This window comes from Maylandia zebra, linkage group LG17, assembly GCF_041146795.1.
Source record: "Maylandia zebra isolate NMK-2024a linkage group LG17, Mzebra_GT3a, whole genome shotgun sequence".
In the NCBI taxonomy this organism is placed as follows: Eukaryota; Metazoa; Chordata; class Actinopteri; order Cichliformes; family Cichlidae; genus Maylandia; species Maylandia zebra.
Window position 1 is genome coordinate 13,864,529 of NC_135183.1, and position 22,779 is coordinate 13,887,307.

Genomic DNA, 22,779 nt, shown 5'->3' on the forward strand with positions numbered 1-22,779 from the left:
CCATGAGAGCTTAAAGTGCATATTTATCAGTTAATTGTAGCAAACTTGGTTAGTAGGCTGTATCTATGAACTGTAAAACTGCAAAACACATAGTTCCACATCTGCTAATTAGTAACAGACTAAATAAAAGTTAGAAATTCACTCATAAAAATTGTAGGACAACCTTCTTGGATGGCCGATGCCAAATAGTAGGCCTTAATAATCACCACATACTTTCCTTAGAAATGCTCCAAAAGGCACAGACAGCCCAAACATAGTCAAGTGGTCAAGTTGAGTGACTTGAATTAGCAGAGGTGAAGCCTATCAGCTTCCCGCTGCAGCTTACTTTAGCCCTGGAGGGTGCCGCTTTACAAAAATCCCAATCCACAAATCTAAGAAAACACAGCAACAAAATTAAAATCTTTACCTCACCACCTTACTGTGTGTGTGTGTGTGTGTGTGTGTGTGTGTGTGTGTGTGTGTGTGTGTGTGTGTGTGTTTAACTAATCTCTGCAAATGTTCAACAAAATATTACGCTAAGGCTGTGGGTAACTTGTTAATCATGTGCACATCTCTTAGGATCTGTCTTTGTTTGTTTTGTTTTGTTTTATTATGTCAGCCCTGTATGAATGCATTATTATGATGAAGAAAAATCACATTGTTTGACAATGAAAAAAACTGTGACACAAACCTAGAAACCAGAGACTTTGTTTGCCTTGTTGCCATAGGGCCTATTATGCTGAAATGTGCAAAGGTGTGCATCAATAAGATGTTCATGCATGGTGAGCATAATGATGCTCTTTACATCAATCTGTCACACAGACCATTGATCCTACTAGAATTATGGAGTCTCCGATGGAAGTAATTACTGACAGCATGAAAAAACAAAGGTCTTTCTGCTATGGATACTTTCTGCTAATAGAACACAAATCGCAACTAATAATACTGAGTAAGAAGAACCAGCCATTCATCTGTTGTGTCATCCTGTAATGCTTTTATTGCTACATATGAAGGGTTCCATCCTGCCTATGGAGTGCAGTTACACACGCCAAGTTGAATAAAAGCACTGCATTCATTAGTACCAACCAGTCCTTAGTCTCTTTGTGGCAGTTCATTACTTGGAGGGTCATTAACGAATTTAGATTAACAACATGCTGTTTTCTTTCAAAATAGCATATGCTTAGTCTAAGTTAATGTGTTCATGGACAATAGTTGTGATGCAGAAGCCGGTGGGTGTGGTGGGGGTTATGGGGGTCCGATGTTTGCTTCATCACTGCTTTGGCAGCCAATCTTCCAGCACTAGCCAAGAGCTGTGTTTTATTATGAATGAGTGGCGGGGTGTCTTTTTGCATAGCTCTTTTAATTGACACAGGAGCAAGGAGCTTTGATGTATGAGACGTGGTGGTGGAGAGACTGAATCCTCATTACTGCTCTCTTTTAAACTCTGCCACCGTCTCCATGCCTCCCTCGCTTGGAGCAATGCAGACTGCAGGGAGAGCTCATCAGGCAAGTGAGGGGAACAGCAGAGACAGAGTGTGGGTAGAGAAGAGGGCTGAGGACGACACCAAATGAAATGCCTTTTCACTTTCCCATAGTGGGGAAATCCTGAATCCTGTAGTACCTGCAGAATCTCAATGTTCTAATGAAGGAACTTCTAAAACAAAGCTACAGGAGTAACAACAGGACATACAATATTTTACTGTATGGAATGGCACAAACGTGACACATAGGAACATTCATGTTACATACATTTTTTTTGTATGAGTATGCCTCATGATTCAATAGCTTACAGAGCCAACTTTAGCAGCAGTAACTTGAAGTCAAAGGAGTTTGCAAAGAAAAGCGTCTGGACTTCTTTAAGTTGCTTGAAGACGTTTCACCTCTTATCCGAGAAGTAACCTAGTTACTCCCACTAGATTCTCATCCGAGAACCTAGTGGGAGTAACCCCCCACAGAGGGACAAAAGGACCCCCTGATGATCCTCTAATCGCCTGAGCCAAGGTGTGAAACTGGGTGTGGGTCCCAATCAGCCAGAGTTTCGGGTGTGTTCATTGTGAAACCTGGCCCCACCTTATCATGCGAATTCCTGAGGTCAGATGGCCCAGGATGTGAGTGGGCGTTAAGGCGTCTGGGAAGGGATCTCAAAACTGGATTATAGATGGCAGAGAGTTGGTGTCGTAAACCCCCGCCTCTGTTCAAAGATGGTCGCTCACAGTGGACATAGATGGCTTCTTTCACTCCTCTTTCAAACCATCTGTCCTCTCTGTCCAAAATGTGAACATTGGCATCCTCGAAAGAGTGTCCTTTATCCTTAAGATGCAGATGGACTGCTGAGTCTTGTCCTGTGGAGGTGGCTCTTCTGTGTTGTGCCATGCGCTTGTGAAGTGGCTGTTTGGTCTCTCCAATGTAGAGATCTGGGCATTCCTCGCTGCACTGTTAAGTCTGTGTTTTGGCGTTTTGTCTTTCGGGTGAACCAGTTTTTGTCTGAGCGTGTTGCTGGGTCTGAAATACACTGGGATGTCGTGCTTGGAGAAAACTCTCCTGAGTTTTTCTGATACACCGGCTACATAGGGGATGACAATGTTGTTGCGTCTGTCCTTCTTATCCTCCCTCGCTGGTGTCTGGTCTTCTTTTCTGTGCCTCTTTGCTGACTTTAAGAACGCCCATTTAGGATAGCCGCACGTTTTGAGTGCTTCCTTTACATGTGTGTGTTCCTTCTTTTTCCCTTCAGGCTTAGAGGGAACATGTGTAAAAGCCTTCGTTGTATTTGAAATATGTAGTGGTGAGGCAGAGGTCTAACAGTGTGCAAATCTGATCGGGTGTGAAGTTGGTCCTGTCCTCCAAGGAGCTGTCTTCTTGTAGTCGTTTTCTGACAGTCTCCAGAAAACGGAGGCCGTGGAGACTGTCAGAAAACGACTACAAGAAGACAGCTCCTTGGAGGATCGGGTGTGACCAACTTCACACCTTGAAATGCACCGTGTAGAACGAAAGACCATCGTACCTATCATAAGTTTACCAGTCTCACAAATCGTCTTCATAAATACACATTAGTTAACCGTTTATTAATAGGACCTTTGAGCTCAACGGTAATTAATTAGCAGTGGAAATAATTTCTGGTACGCGTTACAGAAATGTAGCAGTGACAATAATACTGTATGCTGTAATCGTACTGGGCAATTAGTGATACAAAAAAACTGTTTTATCCTGTGAATAAAAGTATATGTTTTTGTCAATGTACCATAATAACAGAAGCGAAACGCAATATTGTGTCAGGACAATTCACTATTTATGCACAATAAACAAAGGAGCGACAATTTCTGTTCAGCGCCAGACTTGCTTGTAACCTATATCACCAATTATGTTATGAAAATGACGCATTAACTACAACAGCAGACTGACCTTTGTGGAAATGCTTGGAGCAGACTAACCTGTGAGCTGGAGTGTTCTGGGACGTTATATTTGGTCTTTGAATGGCTGCAATCCAGGCCATCCGTCGCCTCTTTGTTACTTCGGAAACATGGCTCGAACAATTTCTCTTCAACGACGTAATCCGATAACAACCGATCTCTTTACCCGTCGGCTTCCCGTGGCTGTCATGTGCCCGGCTATTGCAGTTAATAATACAACAGCTTCTTGACATTTTTGTGTTTCTTTTTATCGCTGTGTGACTGATTTCAATTAAAAGCCTAGTACCTCTTGCCACGAGTTCCCAGAATCCTTTGTGGTTCTACCCCTGAATGACATTTTCAATCTCTATATAATATGCATGTTACATTTTATATTTGGGGTGAAATATCAAGTCTTTTCAAGTAAACCGGTTCAAGTCCAATTCAAGTCCCAGGTCATTGGTGTAAAAGTCTAAGTCAAGTCACAAGTCTTACAACATTTTTTCAAGTCAAGTCTAAAGTCATAAAATTAATGACTCGAGTCTGACTCGAGTCCAAGTCATGTGACTCGAGTCCACACCTCTGCGGACCAGTACCTCCTCTTTGACTCCCATCACCCTCTGGAACACAAACTTGGAGTGATTAGGACCCTACACCACCGGGCAGAACATGTTCCCTCTAAGCCTGAAGGGAAAAAGAAGGAACACACACATGTAAAGGAAGCACTCAAAACGTGCGGCTATCCTAAATGGGCGTTCTTAAAGTCAGCAAAGAGGCACAGAAAAGAAGACCAGACACCAGCGAGGGAGGATAAGAAGGACAGACGCAACAACATTGTCATCCCCTATGTAGCCGGTGTATCAGAAAAACTCAGGAGAGTTTTCTCCAAGCACGACATCCCAGTGTATTTCAGACCCAGCAACACGCTCAGACAAAAACTGGTTCACCCGAAAGACAAAACGCCAAAACACAGACTTAACAATGTGGTGTATGCTGTACAGTGCAGCGAGGAATGCCCAGATCTCTACATTGGAGAGACCAAACAGCCACTTCACAAGCGCATGGCACAACACAGAAGAGCCACCTCCACAGGACAAGACTCAGCAGTCCATCTGCATCTTAAGGATAAAGGACACTCTTTCGAGGATGCCAATGTTCACATTTTGGACAGAGAGGACAGATGGTTTGAAAGAGGAGTGAAAGAAGCCATCTATGTCCACTGTGAGCGACCATCTTTGAACAGAGGCGGGGGTTTACGACACCAACTCTCTGCCATCTATAATCCAGTTTTGAGATCCCTTCCCAGACGCCTTAACGCCCACTCACATCCTGGGCCATCTGACCTCAGGAATTCGCATGATAAGGTGGGGCCAGGTTTCACAATGAACACACCCGAAACTCTGGCTGATTGGGACCCACGCCCAGTTTCACACCTTGGTTCAGGCGATTAGAGGATCATCAGGGGGTCCTTTTGTCCCTCTGTGGGGGGTTTCTCCCACTAGGTTTATATCTGGGACTCTCCACCATTTGACCTTAGAACTGAAGAAGTTTCTCGGATGAGAGGTGAAACGTCTTCAAGCAACTTAAAGAAGTCCAGACGCTTTTCTTTGCAAGCTCCTTTGACTACGATGACCTGGATGACTGAGAACCTTCACAGACAGTAACTTGAAGTCATTTCTCTATGACTTTATGACCCCATCACATCATTTTTGGCGAATTTTGGCCCATTCTTCTTCAAAATGTTGCTTCATTGAGCATTTGTTTATACATAGTTGTATCTGGAGTTGACAGGTGCGCCGGTGTGTCCAAAGCAAATGACTCTTTTAAGATGATGTAACAGCAAGATGCAGCCTGTTTCACTGGGTCTCCATTTCTGTAAAGAAATTTAAATAATTGTACAAAAAACATCCGAGGTATTGGCTGCATTGTTATATAAATAGTTGTATGTAACTTTGTTGTGTTCAAAATTTGTGCATAAATTTAAAAAAATTAAAATATATATTTGCATTTCAAGTTTTGAAAATGATTTGTTAGACATGTTGGTTGGTTCGTCAGAGTAAAAGAAAAAAAAATCTAACCTTTTCATACTTTTATGGTTTTTGTGTGATTTCAGGTTAATTGTATTAACAAAGTATATCAAAATGTAAAAAACTAACTGTAAATTCTAGCCAAGTTTTAGCTGTCGGGTAGACAACCTCACACTCCATTATAGAATCATTTTCATACAGAGTTCACGGTTGATGACTTAAATGTGTCCAGGTCCTGTGGCTGCAAAACAAACCCAAAATTACATCTCCTCAACCAACATGTTTGCCAGTTTCTATGAGATGTTTGTGCAGATATGCTGTGTTTGGTTTTCACCAAATATGGCACTCTGCATAATGGTCAAACATGTCCACTTTGGTCTTGTCTTACCAACAAGCCGTACTTGATTAATCTTTTTCTAATTGTCCTCTCGTGAACTTAAATATTTAACATACTAACTGAGACCCGTAGAGTTTGAGCTGAAGCCACATTAGCAACTTTTATAAAGGTCATCACACTTGCTGTTGAGCAGTTACTCATGTGCGTTTAATTATCAGCACCTGGCTGCTGTTTTACACTCCTAACTCCTCTTGGAACAATAACGGTGTGCTTAGTGTTTCCACGCACTGGTTCTGTACGTTGTGTTGTCTTCTGCTAAATAAATAATGACAGAGTGAAATGTGTCATGCTTTATTGTTCAGCTGAGATAGCATTTATCTCATTTTAAGACCTGGTAAGTATCACATTACTCTTTAAGATGCCCTGAAAAACAAAACCTTCACTGTAACACTCTAGGTTAGTCAAAGACTAATGTTCTCATGTTTAAAAAAATTGAATAATATGTGTAAAGTGAAATCATGAAGGCGTCCCAACTTAGATAAGCAGAAGAGAACGAATGGCTGGATGGGTTTAGGAATTATAGGCTTTTTATAAATGTTTATACTTATACATTTTCAGAGGCTCAAAATTATTGGAACACACACATGATTTGAAATATCATATTAAAAGATAAAATCGTTTTTAATAATTGGATAAAAATCCAAATTCAGTGACTGACTACATGAAACCTAGAACACATGGACATTACTAAATGCTGCATTTCCTCCTGTGAGATGTCTATCAAACCTTTATTTTCCCTTAAGTTGCTGCTTGTTTGTGGGTCTCTCTGCATTCAATTTTATATTTAATAACTACTTTTATTAAAAGCATGCTGGGCTAGGCTGAAGGAGGACTGACATTGCCATTGAAGAGTATGCTGTTATTTTGCTGTAGGGAATTTGCACCTTGTTGCAAACCTGTTTTTACATTCAGGATGGTGTCTCTTGATTTTACACTTTGAAAGTGAAACACCTGCCTCCTCAAGAACATTCTTGATTTACCTTTTGACCCTACTGGGAACATTTGCAGTGTTGTGGTGACCAGAGACTATGGATAGTGAATGACATTTGGCAGCTACAGGTGACACAAATTGGTGATAAAGTTTTCTCAACTTCCTGGCAAACAGCTTAAGCGATTACCAATGTCAGCATGGATTGAGATATTACTTGGTAGTAAATATGTTTTTGCCAAGGGCTACCAAGGCAACCAGGGCCCGGAAAGTCAACAAACAACCAGCTTTCAGTTTCAAACTAATGAAGATCAAGTGAATTACTTCCAGTTGTGAATGCAACTGTATGACTGGCAGGCTTTTTCTTTACTATGTAAATACATCTATCATCATGCACTTTTTTGATGCTGTTGGCATTTATTCTTTTTAAGAACACATCAGTTTTTGAGTTGACCAATCCAAATGTTTTCTCTTTCATGGATTTATGGTTCATGTTTTTCCTAATCTAATGATGGCTCCTCTCACTTGCACAGGCATCTCTTTTGAACTCGTATTTAAAATTACTAATGATGATGATGATGATGATAATAATAATAATAATAATAATAATAATAATAATAATAATACATTTTATTTGAGGGCGCCTTTCTAAAACCCAAGGTCACCTTACAAAGAGAAAACAACATCAATAAAACAGTAGATTAAAATAGATTCTAATAAATTAAAATACAGAAACCAGCAAAATACAACTACAAACAACAAATTTAAAAAAACAAACAAAAAAACCCCCACGATTTGACAGCAAGTTTTAAAGCGAGTAAGCCAGGTTAAACAAGTAGGTTTTGAGTTGTGACTTAAGTAAGGGAAGAGAATCCATTTCTTAAGGCTGAAGGAAGTGAGTTCCAGAGCCGAGGAGCAGAGCGACTGAAAGCTTACCATAGTGGTAAGGCAAGCAGAAGGAACAACAAGATGAGTGGCAGATGAAGATCTGAGAGAGCGGGAAACTGTGGTGATACGAAGCAGATCACAGAGATAAGGAGGGGCAAGGTTATGAATACACTTAAACATGAGAACTAAGATTTTATCTTAGTTTATCCTGGCTTTTATGGGCAACCAGTGAGGCTGTTGAAGAATTGGGGTAATATGGTCTCTTAAGAGAGTACGAGTTATGACCCGAGCTGCAGAATTCTGAAGAAGTTGAAGTTTATGGAGGGACTTATTAGGGAGACCAAATAACATACTTGCCAACCTTGAGACCTCAGAATTAGGGAGACATTCAAAAGGGCTGTTGGGGGGGAGTGGTATACATATACGTATATACACAATAAACTTGAATTTTGCAATGTTTACTTATCGGGTAAATAGGTTAAATGTCACCGTTATTATTGTCCGGCTGGAAACAGCAGAGGTGTCCAAATTCACAGGCTGTGTCCACCTGAGGACCCAGCCTTCGTGGTCTAAGTGGGCCGGGTCCTCCGAAGGCCGAGTAGGCCGGAAGTGAGCGACTGTGAAATTGGACGGTCTAGCCTTCAGAATTATGTCATGAGCTCTCTTGGTGGAGTGAAACTCTGCTGTCTGCTCCTTGCGATCTAAAGTATAACCTGACGCTGGCGTAAATTCTCAACCATCTTGGACTTCTGTTTAATCAGTTCTCTGTTTGACGTTTACTCAGCTGTGTGAAAACCCTGGAGCAACCCTCCCGAGGGATTAATAAAGTTTTATTTAATCTAATTTAATCTAATAACTTTAATCTCAGCCAAACTGATTTAGTCATGAACACATAAAACAATAACATGTTTAAGTTATTTAAGTGACTTATATATCATGTTTAACCTGAGTAGCGAAAGACCGCGGGGGTTTGAAAACGATGTGCCGGGAGTTTGCTGTTCTCCCCGGCTCAGATATTTGAAGTTTACACAGCGACATTCTCGCCTGAAAATATGTTAAAAGTTTATTTTGTGACCCACAAAGAGTAATAAGAGTAATATTAAAACTAAGTAGCTGCACCAGTAGTAGCCATTGTTGGAAACTGGAATTGCCTGAGCCAATCTGGGATATGGTTTTTCAATTTTGTTGTCCGAGTGGAAAATCGGGAGAAATTTGGGAGAATGGTGGCTCCAGGAGATTTTCGGGAGGGGCACTGAAATTGTTCGTAGAGATTATGGTCGTTGAGGTATGAGTGAAGCTGGAAGGCAAAAACTTTCTCAAGGATTTTCGAAATAAAGGCGAGGTTTGATATAGGGTGGAGATTATCAAAGTTATTGGGATCTGAACCACACTGTAAAAAAAATCCGTAAAAATACAGTACTATCTACTGTATAAACGTGAAGGAATTTTCCGTATTAGTCATTTACAGGTATTTTTCTGTATTTCTCAACTACTGCAATGCATTGTGGGAAAAAGAACCCAAAAAGGAGGGAAAAGTAAGCGCAAGAGCAGCCATTAGGCTTCTTTCAGGCTTCATCTGGATTTTGGACTCTGAAGTTGGAGAAACTGCCTTCAAATTTCTGTGGTAAGTATTAAAACTCATGTTTCCTTTTATCAAAATAATAATTTTCAAAAGACTCTGCGTTTTTATTTAGAAAGAATTGTTAATTTATTTGTTAACTGGTTTCGGCTGTCTCCAGACAAGTCAGGAATATTTTGCTGACTCATTTTTAAAAAAATAATTGTTATTTAGGTTTAACATGACTTAAGCTTTATTTTAGTTAATGTTAAAATAATTTTTACTGTGATACCACCAGTTTTGCCCTTCAGTGGCTGAACCAGTTTTCATAAATATTATAGTTAGCTGTCTGTGTCTCTCTGGGTATTACACAGCTGTGACTGCTAACTAGCTAATTAGCAAAAGTCAGCGATGTGGATAACTGGGGAAAGTGAGAACTTATGGTCCTAGAAATTATTCTAGGACTCTCATAAGTACTGTATCAATACCCGTGTTTTACAGTTGGCTCTACTGTACACTTTAAAGGGTTTCGGGCAAAGTTACACTAACCCTAGTTTAACCCTCAGACCTTCCCGGCTGACGCTAGCAAATGCTAATGTAGCATTAGCTTTTGCTGATGATACTTTAGCAGCACTCTGATTTGGGCTGCTAAAGTAAATACTTTTAGCTAGCTGACCAGCATAGATTATTTCGGTGGTTAACAGACTGTAGTGGTAATATTATTGAAAGTATAGTTTCACCTCACCACATGTCTATTTTGTAGCACATAGAAATGTTTAGTTAATATTTATAGACAGACACATTTTCCTTGTAACTGTGTTTTTACTCCAGCATTTGTTGAAAATGTAATTTATGAAATGTTGAGCAGCATTTCTAGTATGTGGAATATTTTTGTCACCCCACTGTGCAAATATGATTAAATACTAATAATTATTACTAAAAAAAATTCAATAATAAATCAATAATAACTATTTCTTGATTGAACTATAATGTAAGCGCAGTGCTGGTGTGCAGGGGCTTTATATACCTTGTCTATATCAAGCTTTTAGCCAAATATAAGCAGAGATATTTGTATCTTTCTTAAAAATCCAGATCCTTACAGATTATTTGAGAAATGGTTCAACAGCTGTCACTACTTGACTCTAAGTCCTGCAGTGGAAAAATATCCCTTATTTCACCTTTGATCACACACTTTGGTTTTCCAGTGCAGAGCAATGAAAGACTTCACCAAGTGAAAAAAAAGATGAAGATACAAGCTGGTAATAATCCAGAGCAGCTGGTCTCAGGAAATGAAGAAAAACCCTGACCACCTTCTCTACAAACACAAGGTGAGTTTAATGTTGTGGTTGATTTCGTTTTTCAAGGTATGTATGTTACTTTAATTATAAACTGCTTTTGTTGCAACAGAATGGTGTTATGTGTATGCAACTCTACGTGAATTATAATCCTTTGTAGGGCTGTGTGATATGACCAAAATCTCACATCCCAATATAAGACATTTCTCTCCTGATAACGATATATATCACAAAATAGTGCATTTTCTGTAAATTCTGTGATTCTCGGGCAACTCGACTTATGTGAAGTGTTTTCAGTTGGGCGTCGTGTACCTGGAGTCGAGTGTTTTGACCGATGCATGAAACTATACATTTTTAGACATGAGTTTAAACGGCTGCCATTTTCTTTCTGAGTATTTATTTCACGGCGTGCTGCGAGGAAAAGCCTGTTCTAACGTTTGAGTCTAAGGATTATTTTGAGCACCTGACGGCTCTTTTTTGCTTTTCATTCGTAAACTCTCTCCATACTCTTTCATGTGATTCTTGTGTAGGTGGTTAAAGAGGTTTGTCGTGTTTGAGTGGTGGTGGGGACCAGTTTGTGGCATAATTTGCATAGTATAGCTTTCTGGGGCGTGTCAGACTTTTCATAACCAAACCATGTCCATGCTACAGAGGTAGCCCCTCGTTTAACAATAAGGTCCTCGATTTCTTTTGTCTGGTCCTTCTGATGGAGCTAGCTGGTTCTGCCTCATCCTCGCTGGTCATGCTGGTATTCTCTGTGCCTTCATCTGCGTGGTGACTGTAAGCGCCATTTATAGTCACTTCATGTTTTTATTTGAGGTCATTTGTTTGATGCATATTCTGAAATTTGATGTTTGGGAATAATGTACATCATTTGAGCTTTATTGTGAAAGGTTTATGTGGAAAATAAACAAGCGGACGGCGGAGCCACGCAATGGTTTTACCGTCATTGTTGGTAACGAAAGTACACGTAAAAACAGTCACTTGCCCGTCCATAGTGTGGTTATTTTAAGTATAAGAGAAAGAGAGAACTTTAAGAAATTAATATAGCCACTACAGTGACCATCAAAATCATGAAAAATATATTGCCATAAACAGTTTATTTTGCAACACCACATAACAAACAATAGTGTATAATATGAAACATACACATTTTTATATTGTCATCTGATATAAATCGTCATATCGCACAGCCCTAATCCTTTTTTGTTTATGTTGTTTATGTTCTAGGTAAAAAATAAAATAAAAATACAAACTTTTTAAAAATGACTTGTTGTTTCTCTTTTTTTTCTCAGAATAAATTGCGACTAGTCTCAATGGCTGACACGGAGGAGCAACACAGCGACACGTTAATCTCGACTGCTGCAGTTCCTGTATGAACTGAGCAACTCTGAAAATCCAAGGAAAAGCTGAGTGTATTTTACTTAAAGCTCAGATGGACCTTGATGGACTAACATGCAGGCTGGATTCAGGACTTTGTCACACTGGTATATGAAGAGTGGTAACAAGACTTTGTAGTAATTTGCCTTACTATTGTCTTATTTGTTGTGATTTAGGGTCTGTGCGCACAAGCAGAGGTTTTTGTTTGTAACCGTAACCTTGTTTTCAGAGCCTTGTCTAACATTTAATGGTCATGAAATATGTCAGACTTTTTCCTCTACTTAAACAGCTAAGAGCATTTGAACACCATGGAGAAAAAGGTGTGCATTAAGGATTTTGAACTATGATGTTTAAGTGTTGTCACTGCTGAGGATGACACAGATCCTTATTCACTACGCTGCTGTTTACAGTTTAACTTTTCATCAGAACAAGCACTTCTAATTGTACTTTGCTCCTCACTGACAAAACAAGTCCAGTAAATACACTTTTATCTTTAAGTTTGGGACAGTGATCTGTCTTAATTTATTTTGTGTTTTAGTTATCATATGGTGAAAAGTCCTGTGGTTATCCATCCGTCCTGTTCGAATAAACCCAAAGTTCAGGAACATCTTCTTTAGATCTGTTCAGTTTTATTCATGTGGCACCACTTAAACAGTCAACAAATTTTGACTCAAGTATGTTATATTTTAAGGTAAAGAGTTGTTCTCAGACAAATGTTCACACAAATGTGAATGACATTCACTTCATTAATGAAGTGAATGTAATTCAGTAATCAAAGGTGTTTGGCTATAACTGACTACATGTGTATACTGTATCATAAGTGGACAGACATGGATGTAAGCCACACCTTAACCATTTGGCTGAGGCAAAACTACCACAAGGCAGTGATTCTAACTAAAAGGTACTATGGATATTATTAAATGTGAACATATAGTTAAATATGACATTTTTTGTTTGTCAGGTGTCCTGTTTGAAGAAAACACTTGGTAGCCACTTGAATGAATGTAAATAAACACATTTACATGAGGGCAACCTGATTTTAAGGAAATAAAAATGCTCAAATTTGAAAGCTTGTGAGTTATTTTGTTCATGTATCAGCTGTTTAGTAGTTTTATGACAAGATGGATGCTGTCATTATATTTTAGTATAGTTTTAGAGTTGAGGAGAATAAAAGAATATTTAACATTAATTGTACCAATGTTGTTGTGTACGAAGCACAAATTAATTTAAGTTTTAATTTATGAATTTTTGAGTACATGGTGTACTAGGTTGTAATTGCATAGAAATGTACGTTTAAGGATATAAAGAACTATATTTAATGAGTTACAGTGAAAAGAAGTGCTTGGAAATAGTAATATAAACAGAAATTTCAAATTTTCTATTTACGGAAAATATCAGTTAATGATACAGAAAATATACTGTGAATAAACGGAATCTTCCGTTTTATAGCTGAAGGAAATGTCCGTAAATAGTACAGAGAGTATACTGTAAATCTACAGAATTTTCCGTTTTATCGTTTACAGAAAAGTCCGTCAAACTTCCGTAAAAAAACAGAAAATGTACTGGCAGAAAATTACCAGGACATTTTCCGTTTTTCTACGGAATATTTTTTTACAGTGCAGGCTTTTTGAGAATTGGAGCGACAGAAGCAGTTTTCAGGGGTGGAGGAATAATTCCAGTGTTAAGGGAAGCGTGGATAATACTATGAGAGGAGCCAATGAGGGAAGACAAGCTTTAACTAATACAGTGGGAAGAGGGTCGAGCTGACAAGTGGATGATTTTGATTTTTGAATAAGATTTAATACATCAGCTATGGAGGGAAGAGTAAAACTTGAAAATAACTGGGAGGAAGACAGTGAGGAAAACAAAGTCTACTTCACAGTTTGTTTTCGCTGCTCTTGCGGCGACCAGCAGGTTGTCTCTGTCTGTCAGTGTCAGTGTTTTAACTTATTTAATTTCATTCTTGAGTTATGTTTTTATTTTTTTGAGCATGAGGAAATCCTACAGCATCCGCTTGTGCTTTGTGGAACTTCTTTTAACGAAGATGGGGTTTTTATTTCGCATGTTTTTATTGGCAATCCTGACTGTTGTTTGGAGTCATTGCTACTGACAAACAGTTACATACTCACGGGAGTTTCTTCTGGATCTTCGGTGGAAAGGCCCGTCTCTGGACTCTTTTCACCCTCCAGTGTTTTCCAGCTCTGGATTATCTGGTAACCACAGGGGCACTCTTGTTTTTAACAGAGTCAAAGCAAGGAAGCGGGGTAAGAAGGGAGGCCTACGTCAGCGATTGAGGAAGAAAATACGATACACTTTACTCCTCACTGAGGAGTAAATTGGATGAACTGCATTTGAATGTCGCACATTTACGGGACTACAGAGATACATGTCTAATGGCATTCACAGGGATTCTGACCTTGATTCTTCTCTGGAATTAAAGGGTTTCGGGTTTCCCATACATCTGGATCGAGACCCCGGAGCCACCCAGAAATCTCAAGGAGGAGGGGTGTGTTTGTATATAAATCAGAAATGGTGTAAAAACGTTACTGTTCGTAAACAAGTGTGTCTGCCTGACATTGAGTTCCTCTCTGTGTCTTTGAGGCCGTTTTATCTGCCGAGGGAATTCCCACAGATTAACGTCACCGTCGTTTACATCCATTCTAAAGCGAATCCTAAGAATGCGACTGGCACCATCTCCAACGTCATCCACTCACTACAATCTCTCTCCTGAGGCCCCTAATATTGTTCTTGGGGACTTTAATCGCTGCGATGTGAAGAAAACACTGAGCAGTTTTTATCAGTATGTGAACTGTCCCACGCGCTTCAATAAGACTCTGGATCTATGTTACAGTTCCATAAAAGGTGCGACCAGAGTGGTCGGTGTTTACAGAATCATGTAGAGACATTAATGAACTCACTGACGTTGTCTGCAGCTATATCTCCTTTTGCAGAGACATGATTATCCCTTCAAAGGTTTTGCATTTTTCCCTAATAACAAACCATGGTCTTCAAAAGCCCTTATGAGGCTGATTCATGAAAGGAAAAAAGCTTTTATTGAAGGGAATATCTTGAAAGTAAGAGAAATTAGGAAGGAGATCAGATCAGAAATTAAAAAAGCAAAAAATAAAATACAAGGGTAAGGTAGAGGCGGAGATGGGTAGCAATAACTTAAGGGTTGCCTGGGCAGGTATGAAACACATGACTGGTCACTGTTACAGTGACTGTAATAAGATAAGTCTCCCTGGTTTTAGTTCAGACTCTCAGTTAGCCAATGAGCTGAATAGATTTTATTTGAGATTCATTGATAATTATAATTTTAGGAATACACTTGATTTCTTAATAGAGAGCACCAGAGCCCCCCTCCCCCCGCTTTGTTCTTTGATGAAAGAAGGGTGGAAAATCTTTTTAAAATGAGTAAGACTAATAAAAGTCCAGGTCCTTAAGTATATGTGACCAGGTTCTTGGAACATGCACTGAGCAATTATGCAGTATTTTTTTATTACATCTTTCTTTTATCACTTCAGCAGCAGAAGGTTCCAGAGGTATGGGAAAAATCAATTATTTCTCCAGTTGCTAAGACCACAAAACCTACATCATTAAATGATTTTAGGCCTCCTAAAGTCCTTTGAAAAACTTGTCAGGAAGGAGATCCTGCAGCAAGTAGAAAATCTTATAGACCCACTACAATTTGCATACAGGCCTCGTAGAGGTGTTGATGATGCAGTGGTCACTCTGTTGAATTTCCTTTATTGCCATCTCGATGGTGCTAAAGCTCATACTCGGCTTTTATTTATCGATTTTTCTTCAGCTTTTAATACTATCCAGCCACATCTTTTAGTTGATAAACTTCTTAACCAGTTTAAACTTGATTTAAACTGGTTGGTTGGATTTGAGACTTTTTAACTGACAGATCTCAGTGTGTGAACCGCTGTTTTTCCAAACAACTGAACTCTTCTACTGGCTCACCACAAGGTTGTTGTCTCTCTCCTCTACTGTATATTTTGTACACTAAAGACTGTCGCAGTACACAGGCCAACAGGCATTTCATTAAATATGCAGATGACACAGTCATTGTAAGCCTCCTTCATGGTGAAGAGGATTCCCATGGGCCTGTTGTGGATGAGTTTGTTTCGTGGTGTGATCAGTCCTTCTTAATGATCAACACCTTGAAAACCAAGGACATGGTTATTGACTTCAGGAAGACATCCCCACATCCTGCGCTAACAGTGGTAAATGGTGCAGCGATTGAACTGGTGGACAGTTATAAGTATTTGTGGGCTGTTCTTGATACGGTTCTGTCCTTTTAGTCACATCTTGCTTCTACAGTGAAAAAGGTTCAACAAAGACTGTACATTTTAAGGAGTTGAGAGGTTTTAATGTTTCATCTGAAATGATGACTCGTTTTTTATAAAAGTTTTATTGAATCTGTTTTAACCTTCTGTATCATTGCCTGGTATGGTAATATGTCCTTGAATAATAAGACCAGATTTAGCAACCTGGTTAAAGTGTCTGGTCAGATTTCAGGTCCAGCTTGTGAAATTTTCTAACAGGCAGGTGCTGAGGAAGGCAACCTCTGTCTTGTTGTGTTCAGATCATCCTCTCTTTAATGATTTTCAACTGCTTCCTTCAGGTCGTCGTTGTAAAGTGCCTGCAGTGAAGACATAGATTGTCTTTTCTACCTACTGCTATTATCATGGTTAATAACACTAAACCATAAGTGTTGTTGCCATTGCACATTGCACATTGCACTTTCTTTAATGATAAAATTTAGGTTGTTTTCTCAGGGCTTATATTGTTTTTTGTGTGTATGTGATGTGTTTGTTTGTTTTTTATATTTCTGTATGGACATACTGCAAATCAATTTCCCGTTAGGGACAATAAAGTTACTATTGACCACTGACATTGACCATTGACAGTTAGATGCTCCTACCGAGTTAAGTTGGCGGATATCAGCGATTTTATCAGTGAAAAAAGATATAAGAGAGTTGCAAAAGTCAGCAGAGTTCATATGAGAGGAGAATGAGTCCGGAGGTTTTGTAATTTTACTAAACAATGAAAAGAGACCTGGAGTTACCTTCACTAGAACTGATTAAACCAGAATAGTATGCAGATTTGGCTGAAGCAATGCAATCCTTATGCAACAAGATATGATTGTTATACATTTCTTGTATCGTAAGTCCGGTTTTCTTGAACAGACGTTCCAGTTGGCGTCCTTTAGCTTTGAGATGGCGCAGGTTAAGAGTAAACCATGGTGCTGAACAGGAAAATGAGACAGTTGGTGTTTAAGTGGAGCAAATGTGTTAAGAAGGTTATGGAGGTTGACATTATAGTGAGAAACAAGTTCATCTGGGGATCAGGAGCTGTGAATAAATGGAAGGTCATAAATGGCAGATGAAAGATCAGCAGGGTTAATATTACTAATTAAAGTGAAATAAAAATTCAACAATCTGATCAACTTTATATGTTATATCTACTTATGTCTGCTCATAGATCAGGTCTTCCCTGCCCATGAAACTGCTTATTAGTCAATGGTCTAATAATTTTTGAGCACTTGAACACAGCTCGAAAATCTGTCATTTCTAATCTGTAACCTGTAATTCTTAAGCTTTTAATGCAAAGTTTTGGAATTAATGCTAAAAATCTGCACTTCAGTCACATTGCAATTGTTTGACTTGAAGCATTTGATGGTGTGCAGAGGCAGAACTACAAGAACTGTGTCTTTGTCCAGCAAGTATATTTTTGTTTTGATGATGGTCTGACCATATGTAATATTTCTGTTTACTCACCTGTGCTGTGAAAGTATTAGTGCTGCTAACTGAGACTCTATAATGTTTGGTAATTACTGTCTTTCCTTGTTAGGCTGTCCAACAGTTTGGGACAACCTTCAGTGCTGGTATCATGCTGAGGTGGGACAGGTGGTCAATATCTCGTGCGCCTCTGGCATCTGGCAGCTGTTGCCTAATAACCAAGGTAAGTCCATTTCACCTCAAATTGAATGATTAGTTTTCTTTGGTTTAATTGGCTAATTTAAATAATTGCTACTGTACCAAAATTTGACATTTTGAGGATGCTTGGCTGTGTTTTTTTAATGCTCTAAAAACAATGTTCTTATGTTAGGGATCCTAACTTGATATAAACTGCAAGGAACTGCAGCAGAACCATCAGCGTTGGTTGAGGCAGGGCAACAAAGTGATTAATAATGCTGCCAACAGTCATGGCGATCTTTTTATCCTCCTGCTTCTGTCTGTATAGTGTTTTCCTCCTTGATGTTATCTGTGTGTGTGTGTGTGTGTGTGTGTGTGTGTGTGTGCGTGTGTGTGTGTGCGTGTGTGAGCCAACTCAACAAAAGAATGTTGTTGTTTTTTTTAGATGCCACTAAAAGGAAGATTTGAACCTAAAAACCATTTGCATTTGTCCATTTTCACTTCAGAGCTCAGCAACTGACTGTGGTATATTTAGAGATCTTTGAGCACCAATGTTTTGTTTTCACTGAGTGGTTTACAAAAACTACATTTTTCTAGACTGCACACTGTAGAGACTAGTGCTGTCCTGACTGTTTACACGACCCTCACCTTTTCCAGAACTCTGACTCATCCAGCTGGCTGGTTTAAAGAAAACATAATAGACTCTCTCCAGTCTCTCATAACAACAAATCACTGACAGATAGATACAGACACAACTAAGAATAAAAAAAAAAAAACATGCATTTCTGGATATCTGAAAGATAAACAATGACAAAGAAGATATCAGTATTTAGACATGAGATGTAAAAATAAGCCACTGAAACAAAATGTAATGTCTTTACTAAATGTCTTTTACAACCCTTGCCTAGACCTAGACACAACATAGGTGTGACTCCCCACTCCTGCTACTCCCAAGAAAATGGGACTGGACTCTCACACACATCACATCACCACACGCACTCTGGTTTTTCTTCATGCACACTTCCTATAATTAATATCTCTTTCTGCTATTTGCACATTTTTTACTGTAAATTTCTAAGTTAAATCTGTAAATTTTGTATAACCTATAAATTGCAAATACTGTAAAACCACTGTCATTTAATGGTCGGGCATTGCATTGCACAGCTACAAGCATTTCACCTCATGTCATACTGTGTATGGTTGTGTGTGTGACAAATAAAATTTGAATTTGAATTTGAAGCAACACACACTCAAAGCTGGTAAACAGCTGGCTCTTTACTGGGTACAGAGGAGAAAAGGGGAGTGGTGAGGTGAGTTGGAGGTTAAGAGGCCATCCGATAATCCCTGGAACTTCTCCAGTCTCCACCTGTCTCAACAGCTACCGCACACCACACACACACCTAGGAGGGAAACCTGCACACACCCACACACACTCTTATGGCAGGAACCATGGAAACAGACATGGGACATGATCATGGATCGTAACAATGTATAAACTTGCAGTTTACTTTGAAAACAGTGTACATTAGATAAGCAACTTTTCTAATGCACTCCCAGAAGCTTCTCCACATTGCTGTAAAATTCTTACAGAAGTGCAAAAGGAAGAAATCTTACAAGCAAGAGCAACTAAATTTGAATCACATTTTTTGTTATTTTACCTGTTTTCTTTTTTTCTTTTTTAGCAGAAGAATCTACTGTCTTCTGTGGAACCAGTTCCCAGTTTAGATTTAGGGGACAGAAATTTACAGGATTAGGTTTAAAATATGGTGACCCTGAACCCCCCGTAGTTACACTGCAACTGACCTAAACAACTGGGGATTTCCATGATGTACTGAGTGTGTCTTCTTCCCTCTCTGTGTTTATACATCACTTGGAATTTAATCATTATTAATAATCCTCTGGCTCTCTCCAATGTGTGTTGTCTCACTTCCTTCACCCACCAAGTGGTCACGGCAGATTCCTCCCTCCCTGAGACTGGTTCTGCTGAAGGTTTCTTCCTATTAAAAGGAGATTTTTCCTTTTCACTGTTACCAAGTGCTTGCTCACACGGGGTCGTCTGATTGCTGGAGCTTTCGCTCTGTTGTTGTAGGGTGTCCATACTATAAGAGTTGAGTTGTGCCTATATTGAATGTAATTAAAGGTATGAAACTTTCATATGAACTGATCAAATAGCTCTAAGATCACTGGCTGACTGAGTGCCTGCCCTTTTGTTGTGTCAGCTGTTTTGCTAAATTGTTGCTAAACAGAATAAGTAGTTGCAGCAGAGAACATGCACAGTAAGTGAGAGGCTGTGTGTAGAAAAGATTTACTTGACTAATTTCCAGTCTTGAATAAAACACTGCTTAAATGAAAAAAAGAAAAAGGAAAAAATGCAGAGTGAAAGTGTATACTTTGCGTGGAGGGATCAGGAGGCGGAGGTAGCTGCTGATGACCTCATAACTCAGTGTTAGTGGGTTCTCGGACCCCACTGGATTTCCTCCTCCACAGACAGTACCGATAAGTCCAGCTCTGTAACTGTGCAGGTGATCCAGGCTTTTCAGTGGGAGAATATAATGAATTGGAAAATCAAAGAGTTCACTGTATAAGCCTTCCTTCAGGAATGAGTTGGCGCTGCTCGATAGGAATAGCATTGTGAGCTCTAATGCCCTCCCTGGAGCCTTGGCCTTCAACCTCCATTCACATCCTGCCATTTGCCGCAGCTGCAGGCCTGCAGGCTCTAAATGCCACTTTATACTGAGGCTAATACAGCTGGATAACGCTAAATCCACCCACGACTCAAACCCACACTCTCCTCGCTTAAGCGTCGGACAGGCATTTTCAAATAGTGAAACAGATTTTTTTTTTTTAAGTGTAAACTTTGTATCCTCCTCTCACAAACACAAACTTGCACCATATACCTGGTGACCTTGTGTGCATCATTTATTCCATAAGGGTCACTGTGGCTGAGCTCCACTATTCTAACTCCAGGCAATGGTGGGAGAACATTGCTTTGAATTCAGCTAATTCAAATCCAGCATTTGCACCCTTCACCTGCATCATCTCCATTAATACTTACAGTTATCTAATAAAAACGTTTCTAATATTATGTTTTTGTTGTAACCTTGGATTCACAGGCAGCAAGTGACAGTTTATAGAAATCAACTAAAATGTTGCTCGCTGTGCAGACTTATGGAATGGGCTATTTTTATGCCCTAAAATGACAAAATCATTAAAATACAGCTTACAAGTACAATTTTATGTTTAAAGCTTGTGTAAAGTGTAAACAAAGCAGCCAAAGTAGCCTAGGCCCATTGCAATGTATTGAAGGGAGGATTTAGGGTCACTTTAGGGCCACTTCCAACCCTAACTATATGCTTATCAAAAGCATATAGTTAGGGTTGGAAGCAATGTGCCCTCTAAGCTGCGCGCGTGCGCAATTGCGCACTGCTGGAATGGTCTCTGCACACAGAAAATCTGTGTTGTGCACAAAGAAATCTAACCTGAACTGAAATTAAAATAAATACGTTAACAATTCTGTTTTGCAGTGTTATTCAGTGAGTGACTGGCTGCTCCTGTATGGGATTAGAACGATGCCACCTTATCCCATAGTCCAGCCAATGATGCGATTCACATTCTTATATACGCACCTAATCAATGTCGTTGACAGGTTATGACAGCGTCCTTGTGTGCCGGTACCACTGTAATTTGATTATTTTAATAAACCATGTAACTTGGATGGATTCGATGCTGGCGTGACCACAGTGCACACGTCTGCTGTTGCTCACAGTGGTTCAAGGGACCGCTCAGGGAGTTTGTGTGTTCGCTCAGACACATGAAAAATTAGAGGGAACATTGGTTGGAAGTGGAAGTAATCTTGAAAGTAGTCTCACTAATCCAAACTGGGAGCTGGTTCCACAGAAGAGGTGAAAGCTGATGGCTCTGCTCCCATTCTACTTTAAATATCCTAGGAACCACAAGTAAGCCTGCAGTCTGAGGACGAAGTGCTCTATTGGAGTGATATCAGGCCATTTCCTATGGCCTGATCTAAGCGCTGTATTAAATTATTACAATCAACAGTATCAAACACAACACTGAGATGACAATCACAGAGATGACTCCACTGTTGGGGCCATAAGATCATTTGTAACCTTCACTAATGCTTTTTTTTGTGCTGTGATGAGCTCTGAAACCTGAGTAAAACTCTTCAAATCAACCATTTTTCTGTAATTGATCAGTTAGCTGCTTTATAACTTCTCTTTAAAGAATTTTTGCGATAAAAGGTAGGTTTGAGATTGTCCAATAATTAGCTAAGACAGATGGATGGAGTGATACCTTTTTAAGGAATGGTTTTATCATTGCCTTTAGTACTTATACCATTATTAGCTTAAATGTCTTTGGCAAGTAACCCAATAATAGAGACAGGAATGCTTGGCTCAGCAGAGTTTTGACTTTGTGTCAGCCTGGCTACAGTGAAGAAGTAGCCATCGATCATATTTAATCTCTGTATAGTTAATATTTCTTTTTACATGCACTTTGTAGACCCTTTTTTAAAATCCATGGACAGTCAGTATATATATGTTTTTTTTTACTATACTGCTTTATTGGCAATTTATATTAAACAATAAGGCAAATAATCTACCATATTTTCTGGACTACAAAGCGCACCTGAATATTAGCCGCACAAGCTAAAATCAAGAGAAAATCCTGTTTTGTACATACATTAGCCGCACCTGACTAAAAGCTGCAGGTGTTTCAATGTTGACTTATCATATGTAAGAGAATATGCAAAAGGAATATGCAAGGGAACTGTCAGGAAAGAGATGGCCGTTTGGAGACACATCCCTTTTATTAATATTTTGAAAAACAAGTTATGGGTACATATTTGCATAACTTTTTAGGTATACGTACAAGTAGCGGTAATTACAAGTACGAAACATGTACTGTGCTTCATAAACGAGTAACAAATGTAGTATATAACAATAACCTACAGCACACCAGAAGAATAGATTCGGACTACCTTTTAGGCTCAGGTGCAGTG

General features: G+C 39.2%; 1 protein-coding gene and 1 long non-coding RNA gene across 3 annotated transcripts in view; both read left to right on the forward strand.

Moving 5' to 3' along the window:
- ghrhrb (growth hormone releasing hormone receptor b) overlaps window positions 1-22,779 on the forward strand; it is an 80,149-nt gene that overhangs the window by 29,457 nt on the left and 27,913 nt on the right. For both annotated transcript variants that reach the window (XM_004572326.2, XM_023154140.2), the window contains exon 3: window positions 17,698-17,808. In XM_004572326.2, coding sequence (XP_004572383.1) covers window positions 17,698-17,808 — 111 coding nt within the window. The remainder of the gene's footprint in view (window positions 1-17,697; window positions 17,809-22,779) is intronic.
- Window positions 9,009-13,357, forward strand: LOC143413308 (uncharacterized). Its single transcript, XR_013093937.1, has 3 exons — window positions 9,009-9,229; window positions 10,369-10,491; window positions 11,754-13,357. It is a non-coding gene; the product is annotated as an uncharacterized LOC143413308 (long non-coding RNA).